This window comes from Talpa occidentalis, unplaced genomic scaffold (assembly GCF_014898055.3).
Source record: "Talpa occidentalis isolate TD23 unplaced genomic scaffold, MPIMG_talOcc4v2.1, whole genome shotgun sequence".
Classification (NCBI taxonomy): domain Eukaryota; kingdom Metazoa; phylum Chordata; class Mammalia; order Eulipotyphla; family Talpidae; genus Talpa; species Talpa occidentalis.
Window position 1 is genome coordinate 22497033 of NW_026555331.1, and position 16798 is coordinate 22513830.

At 33.0% G+C, this 16798-nt stretch overlaps 1 protein-coding gene across 4 annotated transcripts in view; it reads left to right on the forward strand.

The window, feature by feature from the left end:
- Positions 1–16798, forward strand: part of CSMD3 (CUB and Sushi multiple domains 3) — an 831873-nt gene that overhangs the window by 641683 nt on the left and 173392 nt on the right. For all 4 annotated transcript variants that reach the window (XM_054692020.1, XM_054692021.1, XM_054692022.1 and 1 more), the window contains 2 exons: positions 3015–3202; positions 7239–7433. In XM_054692020.1, coding sequence (XP_054547995.1) covers positions 3015–3202; positions 7239–7433 — 383 coding nt within the window. The remainder of the gene's footprint in view (positions 1–3014; positions 3203–7238; positions 7434–16798) is intronic.

Here is a 16798-nt window from a genome sequence, read left to right on the forward strand (position 1 = left end):
AACAAAGAATAAGTGCTTCAAGGACTTTTTATTCCATCTGTGTACTACAAAATCTCTTCTAAAGCATCTAAACATCTAAATACCTCTACATGTAGCACCACCACTGGGCTTAGAAAGACTATCCTTTCTGGTTGTCTCACCAAGTGAAGCTGACAAAGAATCTGATGATCTTTTCTGTCTGATTTCTCAGTAGAACCTATCTTACAGTACAACTTTTCATGGAAGTGTTCCTAATTTGATTTGCAGTTTATAATTTCAATTGCAGATTTCACTTAGAACTGCAGTGGTGGAGAATGTGACTTTCTGTGGGAAGAAGGTGGTTGGGCTTGAGTTCCAGCTCTGCCATCTGTTACCTTGACTGTGTTATAATTTGAATGAAGCTGTGCTTCCTCACACGAGATAATAGCTCTTATCACAAATCATGGCCTGACTCTTACCTTTAAGAATTCAATTCAAATGTTAGATACCAGCCACTCAAAGAGTTCCTTAATAGAAATATTCCTAATCCTCATTGCCCAAGGTTGATATACCTAGGTCCTAATAATATAAGTCCTCCTTCTGCCAGTGTGCTAAATCTGCCTGGTATTTATATATACATTTTCTAATATATCGGAGCCAGGTTTTAAAATAAACATTAAAGAAAAGATAATTTGCACTCATTAAAATTTGGAAAAAATATAATTATATTCAATTTTTGCCATACTTTATAGTGATACATAGATAATTGGTAATAACAAAGCAACAATGATAATAATATTATTTATATGCCAGGACCTAGATTTAAGATACCGTCCTGAGGTAAGCACTATAATTCTCATTTTTATAATTGAGGAATGTTTACAAATGTCAAGATAAAAGATACAGAGTTTAGTTTCTTATAAATTTATTCTATTTCCTAACTGGGTAACAGAAGGCTGTATTACATGAAGCACATGGCTTAAATTTAATTTTCAGCTGTGTCATTTATTAGGTGACTTTAGTGAGACAGCTGATGTTTCAGGACCTTAGTACACTCACTGGGAAAATGATAATTTTTTCTTTATACTGCAGGATTATTTACAAGACCAAGTAATGTTTATAAAAGTACCTTGTAAAATAGAATGTATTATTAGAGTCAATGTCCTTCCAGTTTTTTTAGGAAAGTATTCTTACAGCTAAGATTCTAAAATTCCCTGAAAAACTCTTTTTGCTTTATTCATTTTCAAAATGTTACAAATGACTATTACAAAGCATTAATTTAAGCTCAAAGTAGAAATTAAAAATAAATGTACTGAATCTATTGTTAAAATAGGCATCTGGCACTTTAAAGATAGCGCACACCATGTATCATGTATAAAGCACTGTTTCTAGTACTTACTCCAAAAATAAGACAAGTAAAACAGTTGCATTTTTCATCAAATCTTAATGAGGGAAGACATGAAGACCAGCAAGATTGTGTTTCTCCTATAACAAGGTTAATAATGAGGTATTATTAGGGCCTGGCTCTTTGTTTTCTGAGATGATAATTATAGCAACAGTTATCAAAACTCAGGCCTCCTACCCACTGGAAAATTTTAAGAGTAATTAATTGAATTAGTCTTTTGAAACTACTGATAAAATTAAAACAAAATATTATAGTATGGCAGTCCCCTAAATTTCTCACATTACAGGGATCCTGTATATGAAAAAATTGGGAACATCAACATCATTCCAGTCTTCTCCACTAACACACAAGTAAACTAAAGTAGCTGGATTCTTCCCCCATGTGCATGCACGCATAAAGGAACAGAATTGTGGAAAATTAACCTCTGTAAACCCAGTAGATTTGAGAATAATATCTTTCACCTAACAAATCTCTTGTTTCAGGGCAGTCAAAGATGGTAAAAATAGTTCCTCTGTTGATGGATGTTTAACAAGAGCTTTACTGCTCTTATTTTATATTTTGAACTTGACTGTTTTTAACAGACCAAGTGAGTGCATGCTTTTCTCTGCCACAGTAAGAGTTAGGCAATACAGATATAAATTAATTGCACATCTGCTTTTTAAATAGGTGGGTTCTATAATCAACTAAGGTATAATTCTAATACTTTAAAAAGGCTGTTAATATCAGTTTATTGTGAAAATTTTATATTAAAGCATTGATTTGAATAATTTACAGGATAAAATGCCCTTATTCATAGATTATCTAATTGTATTTATCCTGCATTAATTTCTAAAAGAAAAAAATACATTTACTCTCAAGAAAAAGGATTCTTTTTCCTTGAATCTTTTAAGGAGAATTTAATTTTAAAACAACAATAAATTTTGAAGTTCAAGCAAATATTATAATTGATAGTTTCCATTTTCTTGATGCAAAATATCTGGATAAAATTTAAAAAGTTATATATTATTCCCCACATTTTACCTTTACAAAGGAACTTATATGAGGATATGTAGCTAATACAGACAGAAGTAAGTAAGAAGCAAGGCGTGAACTGTGACTCTAAATCCTATACCTGGGCCTCCCCGGTGGTATAAGGGGTGAAGCTATCCACAGCCTTTACAGCATGAGTTTGATACCCGGCCTGCCAGGTTGCTACCCACACTGAGCAGGGGACCTCTCCTGTCCTGCCCACTGCTCCCCTCAGCAGTGTATTTCAGTCAGTCTGACTGTTCTGCTCCCCACTCTGTCTCTGGTGAATCCTCTCCCCCCTCACACCTCTGGCCTGTACCCCATTTCTTATATGCATAAATAAATGAATCTCTAAAAATAATAAATCCTATACCTTCTTATCAGGTAACCTGCCTGTCATTTTTGTTTCCTACACTATAAGAATTTAGATGTATTTGAAAATATCAAATGTATTTCCTCCTTTCTACTGTTAATAATCATATTTAGTGTATTGTTGCCGGGCAAATTTTCAAATGTGTATATTTTGATAGGTTGTGCTGTTATTTTTAAAGATATTGACTGAATAATATAGATTACATGAATATTATGGTTAATACCTTAGTAGTAATCATTCTCTTCTCTGTCTCTCACTTCTTTTTTTTAGTTTTAGCATAGAACCAAACTACGATTTCCTTTATATATATGATGGACCAGACAGTAATAGTCCTCTGATTGGAAGTTTTCAAGACAGCAAATTACCAGAGAGAATAGAAAGCAGCTCAAATACCATGCATTTGGCTTTTCGAAGTGATGGATCTGTTAGTTACACTGGATTTCATTTAGAATATAAAGGTAAATGTGAACATTCAGTATCAGTATTGTGATTTAAATTTTGAGAACTTTATAAAGAAGAATGATTCTGTGTTGGCCCTTGTCAGTGGTGAGTTAAATGTGTATTTCTTAGTGCAGACTACCTACATTTCACATCATAAAAGAGCTCTCAATATAGATTTTTCCTCCAGTGAAAAGGAAATTAGCATTTCCCTAATTACTACCAAAGGAAATATATCAGGCAAACAAATTAGCAATTTGTATACTCCAGGAGTTGGCTGAGACCACAAAATATTTTACCAAAAAAAAGCTAATTTTTGTAAGATAAAGATTCACTAAAATATCTCATTGACTAATACTATTCTCAAAAATAAGGAAAAATAAATAGTAAAAATTATGTTTCAGAAATATTTAAAGATATTTAGATGTATCAATATTCAGAACATGGGAAATAAATATAGTGATAATTATGTTTCAAAATATTTCTCCAAATGTTGAAATGTATAAGTATTAAAATATGTGTAATTTTTTTTGTACTCAATGTTCATAAGAACAAATTAAGTCTTAAATACTTAATCATGAAACTTATTTTAAATGAATAGGAAAAAAAGGAACATATAATTCATTTCAAGTTACTGATTGAGTTCTGAAAATACATACTTTGGATGTGTTATTGACCACTTTTTTTTTCATTTTGAAATATTTCAAAAACTGAAAAGTGCACAGAATAATAAATTTCAAAGCATCTGCACCCCAACTTGACATAACATTGTGCCATATTTGTTTCAGATCTCTTTAACTGGTTTTAAGAAATATACCATGACATATAAAATTGAAACTGGTTTTCATGTGCCTTGGGAAAGGGGTTAGTGTCACCAGGGCTATTAAAAAAAGATTGAGAGAAACTCTCCAATTTCACATGGCATGGATTAAGGAAGATATTTAGAGGGAAAGGAAAAACTCACTGCCAGTTGCTCCAAAGCAGGTGACAATGAGGAAGCTTACAACTTGTGGCTGTAGGTTAGGATGTCATTGGTCTTATGGACAGTTGAAATTGAACACCACACCACTCTTTCCAGCTGAAAAAATCTCTCCATACCATATGCCAGGACCCAGATAGCTGCTGACTCTCCAGACAACCATAATGAACACTGTATGTCATTTTCAGACAGTCCAGCTTTTTCATGAGAGTACCATGAGTTTGGTGCTTATCTATTCCATATATGTATGCTTATAAAGATGATAAATAAAACCTGTTGATTTTCCACAAAATGATGTCATTTATTATAATGGGCCCTTCTTGAATAGATATCTATCTATGGAAATACAATTTGGGGTAAAATTCCCTCTAACAACAAGTATTTATGATTCTTATTAGTGAAAAAGAAATGTTTATGTATCAATCCTTAAGAATTTATTGAATGAACAGCAGTTATAGCTATGTTTGTTGCAAAGTATGATTAAAAAATTAATGCCATAGATATTATGCTCTTATTATCAATGTGTCTTCATGAATAAAATGGTAACAAGAGCATAATAAAGCTTTATTTTTTCTAATTGAGTCTTCTTTAACTCTCTAATTTCAGGCACTTATATTACAATAAACATTTACGATACTTTAATTACCTATAGAAACATTCTGAAAAATAAATGTTTTGTGAGAAAGGAAAAAACACAATAAGAATTAAGCTTTATTGCTTATGCTCACTTCTATATTCCAGCAGACATCTCCTAATATACTTTATGAGGAGAATATAAGACAAGGGACTTTTTTTTTACCTACGAACTATTGATCGCAAACTACTATTTAGGAAATATAATTACTTATTCACAGAAAAAAACAATCAGCTTGTCTGCCTCACAACCTTTTTTCATAAACTAAAATAGCCTCTCTATCTATTGCCTGGAACTTTGTACAAAGATCCCTCAGGTGTTTTCTGAATTTTCAGAAGTAATTGCTATGGCATACATGAAAGTAAAGGGCGGTATTATTCATTGAAAACTCTTCACCAAGGATTTAAAGTAGAATGTAAACACAAAAGAGATAAGTGAATCCTTAAAAAATAAGACTGGTAATATAAAATAGTTGCAGAGAAAATGTTTTAAATTCATCATCCATATTTCCCTTTCCTCAAAAAGGAGGATGTTTGCATTATAGATTCACAGATATGTTACTGAAACTTTTGGGCAACCTTTAAGGAAATAAAAAGCAATCTTTCAAAAGATGAATATTAGGCGGTTAGACTTGTCAAAGATATTAATCCTTTTGAGCAATAATTTCCAGCTTTATTTTTTCCCTCAGGAGACTTAGATCACTACTCTACCTAAAAATTACATTGTGTTTTCATGCTTATTTAAGGAAAGGCACAATGTGGGGTTTTATTCATAAAAATAAACAAATGAACCCCTGCAACACTAAAGCTCTATTCTTAATAACTAAATTTAATAGTCATCCTACTGCTTCTTTGCTCAAAATGGTGTTTTGTCAATATTTTATCTGGGAAGAAATACAGCTCCTTGGTTTTAGAAGCAAATTTTAAAGTGAAGTCTTAATTTACACTCACATATGCACATATGTAGGCATGCACCCAGGTGTTTGAAGATCAAATTATTAAGATTTGGATTGAAAGTCAGGAATTAGGTTCACATTCACATTTGGATTGAAACTCAGGAATTAGGTTCACATTCACACACTACAGGACACATTTTTTCCCCTTCATGCCTTTCATCCCCTCTTCACCTAGTCATCTCATGATCTCACAATGCTCAGTTTATACATCTCTTCTTCAGGAAGTTTCCCCAGTGCTTCCTCTTATGTAACACTCATCATAATTATAGGTATTTATTTATTATAATTCTTTTCTTAAGAGACTATAAATGTTATGAGGACCAGAATATTTTCTGACTGTCCACTGCTATATTTCTAGACTGTCAGGTTGCAAGAGAATATTTCCCCACTCCATCTGGGTTCTTCTGAAATTGGATAAATGAACAGATTATCATCATACATTAATAATAGAAAAAATCAGAATTTAATAATGTAGGTATGGAGAATTCACATGGTTATAAATTTTAAAGAAAAATGGGGCAACCAGGAATTTTTATCTTGTGTTTAAGGACCAAGGGTTTCAAGAAGAGAGAAAGAGGAATCCCTCATATGACAGAGAGGTTAACCTGAGGATGACTCTGAGAGTTAAAATGATGACTTAAATGAGGAGGACTTGTTCACTGATAAGCTTACACCTAGAGGATGACACCCAAACCATGTTCTTCTAGGTCGTGAAACAGGGGGGAAAGGGAAAATTACTGAGGAAAGGGTAAAGTTTCTCTTAGTTTCTAGGGCCTTTGCTGATCCCCATTTTTCCCCCTAGTGAAAAACAGAGAAAATTTTATTTTTGTTTTATCATTATAAAAATGATATTGAAATCAGTCCTACAATATATTACAATTCCTGTAACAATAAAACACTAAGATATCGTTGACTTAAATGTCAGCAATTTAGTGAGTCATATTCAGAGATACACCCACCTTCTAACATCCCATTAACACAAGGTAAATTCTCATGAAGAAAATCACCACACTTGTTAATCTGAATTCATTGTTTTCTCCTTTACAGTGCACATTTATTATTTCTTTAGTACTACGATAATCAAAAATGGACAATACTTTTACCCAGATCTGTTAATATGTAGTGTTCTAGTGCTTCCTGGTCAAGTGGATGAACCAATCTGCCTATTTTTTGCATATTTTCAAAATGTTCTTCCAATCTTTTTTGTTCACTCTCTGGATACACAGAAAATGGTTCATTTGTTATAAATGTGTCCATTACTATTGCTATGAAAGTGCTTGACTCTGACATAGACAGAAAAAGACCATAATTTGGATATTATAAAGATTTTGTTGCTGTTTTATAATGGGCAGTCTTCTGGTAGAAATGTCAGGAATGACTGGAGTAAATATGTTAATCATTTCAGACAAAGAAGTATGGACTTTACTTCCATTTGGAAGAATAAAATAATTTTAAGTTAATTAATTTTATATCAACACTACTTTACAGCAAAACTCCGAGAGTCCTGCTTTGATCCAGGAAATATAATGAATGGCACCAGACTTGGAATGGATTACAAATTAGGTTCAACTGTCACCTATTACTGTGATGCTGGTTATGTTCTTCAAGGTTATTCAACACTCACCTGTATCATGGGAGATGATGGAAGACCTGGCTGGAATAGAGCGCTACCAAGTTGTCATGGTAAGAAACATATTTTTTATTGTTAGAAAGAATGAAGAAATGTTTAAAACTATCTCTGTATGAAAATTAACTAACGTGTGATCTGCAAGTATAGTATAGGCAATGAAGAGATTTTTATCAAGGATTCTAAAAACTGAGTTTGTTAAGGAACTGGTGTTGGAAAAGTGCTCATCTTCCCAAGCATCTCTAACACATTGCACAGCAAAGCAGGCAAGTGCTCTGAGAGCAGGGCCAGAGCCTGCCTTGTTCATTTGTGTGCCTCAGGACATGGAAGAGTATCTGAAAACATTAGGTGCTCAGTGATCTTTTAACTGAGAAAATGATGAACAGACACATTGAGACTGACATTTCAACACAAATAGATAAATGTAGCAACTTCAATATTATTCAGAATTGATGATAAATCATTATTTGAAATAAGGATATAGAAAAATAGACATTTCTCCTAAGAATTAGGTTCTTTAAAAGTTAAAATCAAATCAAAGCTACTCGAACAACTCCAGCAATACAAGGATGGCTCAAAAGGGCAGAAAGATGGAAAAATACCTAAAAATTAATTTTAGTAACTTAGTATCAGATATTAAAGTTGCCAGAACTGCAGCAACTAGAGTTAGTACAAGGCCAAATATATCAGATTCAGTTTGACAAGGATCTGATGATAATCTTAACCAGGAGAAAAACCTCTGATTTTAGAAAAAGATCTTAGGGAAATTATATTCAAAAGAAACAGAATTAATATATGTGAGGTTAAGGCAGTTAGTGAAGAAGAAGCACCTGAAAAAAAAAAATCTTAGCTTTGGGGTGTAGAATTCACTGAGCAGTAAGCCATACTAAATTAACTGTTCTTTCACAACGGTTTTGAAAAGGGAAATCTGCTTATAGTTAGAAAAATATAGTAGACTTAGAAATTAACTTTTAAAATTTACTCTGTTATGATTAAGAAATCTTCTGATTTAATGATTTAATATTTTAAATGTCAAAATTAGTGTGTAAAGTATTGTAGAATTGGAAAAAATTTGTTCTTAAAGATAAATTCTTTGAAAAATCTTTTGTATTTTTTATCAAAGGTAAGTATATATGTGATAACTAAGAAAGAAACACAAAGTAGTTTAAAAACTTACAACTATGGTAATTGGGGGGCTTTCCATCTCTATTCAATTCCCCTCTACTCTCCTATTCCTCAAGTTAACCTTCTAATATTTTTTTCTTTTTTTTTTTTTTGTGGGACCCTCCCCAGTGGCCGGGGATCTAACTGGCGCTGCAGAGGCTGCGGGCAGCCTCTGAACCCAGCACTCAACCACTGCGCCACCAGGGGAGGCCCTATTTTTTTCTTTTTAATTTCTCTATGGGCTCCTCCACAAAACACTGCATATCATATGGTGCTCTGTACCTTGATTTGTCTATTGATTCATTGATATAAAAAAAAAGAGTATGTCACATCCCTAGTCCTTGTCTTCAGTGTTCAGAGTGATACACTTTTTGATTATTCTAATAATTACCTGTTTCATGTGTTAATTTTCTACATTTTCCTCTATTTTTCATCAATGTTTGAAAATGAGGTGGCTTAGCTCCTCTGTTTTATATGCTAAGTATTCACTCAGAGTGGGAATTTTGGTTAGACTCTGAAAATATGGGCAGGAAGTTTTGACTGACTGGTAGCTAGGCTTTCCTTTAGCATATTTAAATAGGCTGTTGGCTGTTAGACTGAGATGCCTACATGCCAAAATAATCTAAGCTTCTTTAATTTTTAAAAGAAGGAAAGCAGAAATATGGTGATACTATGCCCAGTCTTTGAATGTCACTATATTTTACTTTTTCTTGGAACGTTGGCCTACTCTCACCACAAAAAATCGTACAGTCATGAGTTATTAGGCTACATTTACTCTTTAGCATGTAACACATTAATATATACAAACAGATTGTTAGTAAATCTTTTTTTAACCTGAACTGAACCATACAGTTTAACCAAAGTGTGTCTATTTTAAAAATGCTTTTATCATGGTTAGGATTAAGTGTACATTTTAAATCTGAAGAAAATGTTTTTAAGGGCTTATGTTGGACACTGGGAGATTATATTTGTCAGAAGTAGATACAAAATGATACCATCCTCTGGTAAGTCCTTCTCAGTGATGAGAAACCCTGCAGTTTATCTCATGAGAATGTCACATATATTAAATGATAGCAAAGCAGGATATCTGCACCTGCAATTCACTTTGTGATAGAAAAAAAAATTTTGGAAAATAATTTCTTCCCTTCTTATTTTTCATACTTTGAAAAGTATCTGTTGAAACTCTGAGTAATTTCAGTTATCTATATGCATTCTGGATTAAAGTAGAAGTCTTATATCATTCTTATCCATAATCTCACTCAATATTAGGTAAAGGTAATAAAACATAAAGTGACAGATTCCATACCTATCCCTTTATAATCATTGCTTGATTTATTTCACCTAATGTCATTATATTTGCTTATATAAACCCCTCTTTAGGGCATCAACCCTCTCTTAACTTCTTAGCCTCTCTCTTACATGGTTTCTCTCTTTCCCTTGTTTCCCCATACTTTCTCTTCTGAACACAAAAATGTAATCTTTAAAGCACATATCAGATTACATGTTTACAAAATCCGTTACTGACATCCTAAATCTGAATAAAGGCCCAAGATCTTACAACACGAAGCTCTACTTAATCAACCCTGACCTTTCCAGTGTTGCCCCTCTCTACTACACTCTGAGTCACACTGGCCTCTTGTTTCTTCAAAGTGCTTAATACAGTTTGGCCTTAAGTCTTCCACTTGCTATCCTTTCTGCCTGGAATGTTTTTTGTAGACTCCCTTACTGGCTGGCACTCCTACTTCCTTCAGGCATATGACCTCTTGTGTTCTTAGTAGAAAAACATTGCTGTTTACCTTCAGGCCAGCTCCCAAAATGGGAGCTCCCAATATATCTAAAATAGAAATGAATTATCCTGAGCAAAGATATCTGTGATGTGTGTATTTTAGAGCTTTAAATCATTGACTATTAAATCATTACAATTGGAAACACTGACCACAATACCAATGCAGCATTCTTAATTTGTTATACACAGGAGCATCCCACTGATAAATAATTATAATAAGACCCTCAAAATAAACATATGTGGACCATTAAAGAATCACTAGCTTGCTAATTTTTCTAAAGGAGGTCATATATCATTTATTCATTCCTTTTTTCAGGCATCCAAATTACTAATTATTTGCATGGTTCTTTGCTATTGGATAAAACATGAGTTAAATATACTCCTTAGCCTTGAGAATTTATGAGATACAGACACATATGATCCATTCTTAGAAATGATAACTGTTCTGTGAGCATTACATGGAGATACATCTGACATAATTATGTAGAAATATCAGGGAAGTCTTTATGAAAATGATACATAAATTGAAATTTAACAGTATACATAAGAAGCAACCAGGTGAGGCTAAGGCATAAGGGAATGATGTATTTCACACCTAGGGTTTAGCATATGTAAACATGTTGAAGCAAGAGTAAACAGGGAATGTTGGTAGAATTTCAAGTAGCTCAATAGGGTGAGTGCTTTGGGAGGAAAACTGATGAGAGATAATAGCTTATCTGTACTGAGCACAGTTTGAACTCTTGTGCAGATATTAGTTTATACCTCATCATAACTCCATGGATTAGGGAATACTAATAATCACATTTTCCATATGAGGAAACCAAGACACAGACAGGGGGATTCAGTAACTTGCTCAAAATCGCAAAGTTGCCTAGAAGTCTGGCTTTGGAGTCCATGTTCTTAAATCACTGCCTTATGTAAGTGGTTAATTCTACAAATGACACTGCATTGATATTTTCGTATCTCCAGAGCATAGGAATGCCTGGTATACTTTAGTTGGATAAATGTTTCATGTGTAGATGCTGGCACTAAGACTAATTGATGAGATTTGGGGTTCTCCACTTAATTCTGCATATTCTTCCAAGTATGAGAATTAAGTAAAGTTAAATTCCTAAAAATAACTGATGAAAGCATTCATCTGAAATGCATTGTTGCATTTTATTTGAAATACAAGTTTGCATAAAATACAAATGTCTTAATTAATATACTTAGTGCTAATTCAGTTGTTTTGAAAATCTGCAATATTATTGTAATTATTTTGTTTCACGATATTAAGAGTTATGTCCTGTTAGAGGGAAAATAGATAAATTACCCAATCAATTTGGACCTCTCTATGCAAAGACTGTAAACACGAATTTGTTAAAATGGACATCCTATAGTCAGATGGTACCATTCCTTTTTCAAATCCCAACTTTATGTGGAGTGTTAAAAGGAATTATAAGGAGAGTCCTTACCCTATCAACTTAAGAGAAAGCTTTGAAACAAATAAAAAAAATAGCTTATTTCATAATTGCAGCTTTCCAATTTTTTAGATATCTCTCATTAGTAACATCTTATGACCTACTTTTAATTAAATCACATTGTTTGAGTGTATGAATAAATAAATTACTGAACTTTGTTCCAGATCTTTTGCTTAAATAGCATTACCAGCTATGGGCTAATTTCTCATTTCAAATATCCTTGAAATTTATAATAATTTTTGAAATATGAAGCAAGTCTAGAGCCCCATTCCATAACAAATACATGTAGAGGTCATGTAGTCTAATATATTGGGCCATTTAGTATTTAATGTGATTTAAATGTGATATAACAAAAACATATAGATGAAAAGATTCATGAAACAAAAGCCCATGGTAAATTATTTCATCATAAATAATCAAATATCTGCCCTTAATCAGCTACATGCAAATTTTGTTCACAAATATAATATACAGATTATATGTCAGAACTATGTTCTGTAAAGAAGTGGAATGCATTCTGTATTAAAAAAAAGTTAAGGAAATATTAGCATAAAACCAAAGCATGTTTCATTCTCATATTTAAAAAGAAACGGGAAGAGTAGCTGACGTTATTGAGCACCTGCTATTTTTCAGGCACTCTTAGACACATTATCACTCCAGTTGTCCTCCTGCATGCCAGTCTGAAGAATCATTAACACTGTTATAAACAAATCCCCACTGCTATGGGTTCTGGAGCATACTATGAAGAGTCACCATTGTAAGGAAGCAATTTGATTGCAAATCAATGTCTATAATTCAGAGCATATTGACTTTGTGACCATGGACTTAGAGCTCATATTTAAACCATTTTTATTTGCTCTCCCTTTGGAATCTCAATCACTATGACTAGACTTGTCATTTATAAGATGCCCACACTCTCCACTACCATGTAGTCTAACTTTGTGATTAGCTACAAACATAACTTCCTAATTTTCCCCAGGTTTTTAAGATAAACAAAACAAATTACTTATGCAAATATTTGAATCAGTTCAGTGATATTCTCCTTACAGATGGAGAAAATAGCATGTCACAGCACTATAGAAAGGGACTTCAGAACTAATCTGGAGAATGGGAAGGCTTTCCTGAAAAGTGTTTATAAGGAGATCAGGAAGGAGTTAAACTATTAAAGATTTTTTTTTCCTCTAACCTCATTTTATACTAATGTGTTAGTTGTTATAAGTGTTCTTTAAAATAATATATATTACCATCACTAAAAATCCTTGGTTTAGACAAAAATAGGAAATAAACTAAGCAATAAAAATGGATTTTAGTTTTTAAAAAGCACCGATAATTCAGTCACATTTATTTTAAAATCGTGTCTTCCCATACACAGTTTCCGACAAAATCGTAGATTAGCAATTACTAGGAATTTGGGAGTGGAATGAACGGGGAGTGACTACTAATGAATATTGGAATTAGTTTGGAGAAAAATATTCTGAAATTAGTGGGGTTGTTTACGTAACTTTGTGAACATTCTAAAATATCACTCAACTGTATACTTTAAAAAGGTGAACTTTATACTATGTGAATTATATCTCAATCTTAAAACTGAGATTAAAAAATAGTGATATAAGTATCATAGTAGTCTAATATACGTTAGTAGTCTGATACATCACAGTAGTCTAATATAGTAGTCTAATAACTCATAGTTGAGTTACACTCATAAGATCATGATTAGTGTAATTTGTATATGGTAACATGGAAGCTTTACCTAAAAAATAAATCTTTTCATTTCCTTTGTCATAGATTAACTCTCCCTTTTGTAAGAAAACATTTTCTGATAAAGAACAAAGTTCAGAGCTATGGGAGTTAAAGGGAGTTCCATATTAGGCATCAAAGTCAAATGAATGAGTCAGTAAGGTGACAGATTTAGATGCTCATCTCCTACCAGGTTGACTTAGTGAGTCATTAAGATGTTTTTCAAGCCACCAATTACCACATTGAGATGGATTTTTTCAGTGTTAAACAGGGGTGTGGAATCATCACAAAATTCATTCACAAATCGTAAATACTGATGTTTGCATTTTTTTCTTATAGGTGGACAGATGGAACAATAAAAAATAGCAATATTATCCTTACTTTTCCAGATAAATAAATTTGAATATATATAAAAATAAAGAGGAAAATAAATATCAACATGAATAAATTAGTTATTTTATAATTTAGCATAACATGTCTAAGCAGATAACTAAATGAAATGCATATCTTTATTTAAGTGACAGGAAGAGAAGCATGAAATGAATATCTGAATGGGAATTATTAGTAAGATCAAAGTTTTGAACAAAGGAAAGAAACAATAGTGCTTCTAATTTTAAAGTCAATACTTGGAATAATAACTGTATTACCAATTTTTATTATAGAGTTTAAGGATTATAAGAGGACTTTTTTTAAAGACAGAGTGTGAGAGATAGAGACTCTATGGAAGAAACAGCTTTCAAATACAATCTATACCAGAATTTATGATTTGTGACATTCAATCAAGCATAAGCAATTTACGAGAAGTGAACGAGCACTTTTTTTTAAGGTATAGCAGTTCTTTCAAACAGAATCCCAGAGCACATCTAATAAATTATTGATTTAATATAGCGTATTGCTCTTATGTGACCTATAAGAATTCATCACATTTGAAAAGTACCTAACTTGCTTTGAGGAAAATTTATATTTTTATATATTATATATTATATAATAATTGTCATTATAAAGAATATTTGATGATAAATTATATGTTACACAAGTGAAAAGACAGATTTGAAATTGGAAAGAGCTTAAGGCTATGTTGCATATATTAAAATGTCCCTTAAGGTATATGGACATTCAAGTAGTGTCTCTTCCAATTTATGATTTGTATTCCTCTCTTTCACCCAGTGGGAAGGTGCCTCCTGTTCTCCACATTCTTAATTCCTCCTCCCAATCCCACAGACATGATCCACTATAGGTGGAAAGTCTTTTTCATTGAGTGGCTAAATGCATTAAAACCCAGTAACAGTTTCACCCTGTGATTTCCCTGGAAATAGCACATGTGTCTGCTGTATCACTGTTTCGTAGTTTAGGGGTAAAACAAGCATAGACAATGTAGTTACAACTTGGGCAAATTTTATTTATTTTTTTTATTTTAAAGATTTATTTATTTATGCATACAAGAGCTGGGATACAAGCCAGAGGTTTGCGGGGGTGAGAGGTTCACCAGAGTGGGGAACAAGTACAGGCAGATTTACCAAAGTACACTGCTGAGGGGAGCAGTGGGCAAGCCAGGAGAGGTCTGTTGCACCATTTGGGTTGCTCCCTGGCTGGCCGGAAATTGAACGCATGCTGCAGTGGCTGTGGATAGCTTCATAGGTTATGTCTTAACCCTTGTGCCACCAGGGAGGCCCCACAACTTTTATTCATACAATCCAAACCATATAAATTCAGATAAAAGAGAATTTTAAAAGACAAAAATGGGGGGGGGGGCTCTCCGCTGGCGCAGCAGTTGAGCGCCGGGCTGTGAAGCTGCCCGCAGCCTCTGCAGCGCCTGTTCGATCCCCGGCCCCCAGAGAGGGTCCCACATGGCGAGTTGCTCCCCTCAGCAGTGTATTTTGTCAGTCTGCCTGTTCTGCTCCCCACTCTGGCTCTGGTGAATTCTCTCACCCTCCTGCACTTCTGACTGTACCCAGTGCTTGTATAAATAAATATTAAAAAAAAAAAAAAGAAAAAGAACAAAATTATATGAAATTAAATTATATGGGTAATTTAACACACTCATTAAGAATATGCTTCAGATGATAAAATGTTACAATAAATATGCTATTGTGAAATGACAGACACAAATTTACTATTTCTTCAGTGTATAAGAGTATTCTAATGACTCTAATATAGTAATCTTGTTGAATATAATTTAATGTTTAAACATACATATCTTTCACAAAATATTTCCTCTAAATGTAAAGCAACAGTGATTCCTGGTAATAAAAAAGACAAAGATTTCAATAACAAAAATAATTTAAAAATAGGACTATAAGAACTTATTAAGAAGCTATGTCTCAGTTCTGTCTTGGATTTAAGTGATTAACTGTGGTAATTCAACCAAATGCAATGCTTGTGTTATGTATTACAGAATACCTTTTGATAGTAACCTTGTCTTGCAAACATAGTTCATTTACTCCTCCAACAAACATTAATTAAGAACCTTCTGTGTATCAAAGGTGTCCTAAGAAGAGAAGAGAAACCTAAGATTGGTGTATTGGTAAAATCAGTCAGTAGTAGGAACTTAGGAGGCTGAATGGAATGGAGAGTCTTATTGGAAGAGCTCACCTGGAATTGTTGGGAGTCTGGATTGTGGCAGTTACAGTGGTACAGAGAAGATTGAACCCCAGAGCTCAGGAAGATAGTGTCCAGAATAATAGCACTTTATAATAAACTAAGTTTGACATTTTAAATCTTTGAAATAATTTGGCTCTACATGAACATATAAATCACAGTTCTTTAGTGCTACTAGGTCATAATTATAGTAAATATCATAAAATTAAATTATCATCAAAACTGTTCCATATTTTGGAATATCCATATGGCATGCGTCAAAGTGTGTTCTGGACAACTTTGATCCTGTGAAATATTACAGTCTAACAGTCTCCATGATCAAGAGTTTGTAAGAAAGAACATGACATACCCCAAACCTTACTGAATTCTAAACGAAAATCTATGGTAAAGCACCCTCTTTCACCCATGTATTTCCCACACTTTTAAGGCCATTCCTACTCCTAATTCATGTGTTCTACAAAAATGTTATTAAAACACAGATTTATAAGATAGTCATGTATCACCTAACTTATAATCAGGGACCAATGAATTCCTAGTTTAATGCATAACATTGGAAATAATTTGACAAAAGGCTCACAGGAATAAGTTAAAAAGCAAATAATTTAATTTAAAATGATTCAAAGATCCAGCTTTCTTTTACCTTCTACTGATTGTTAACAGAGCCAGAAAGATAAAG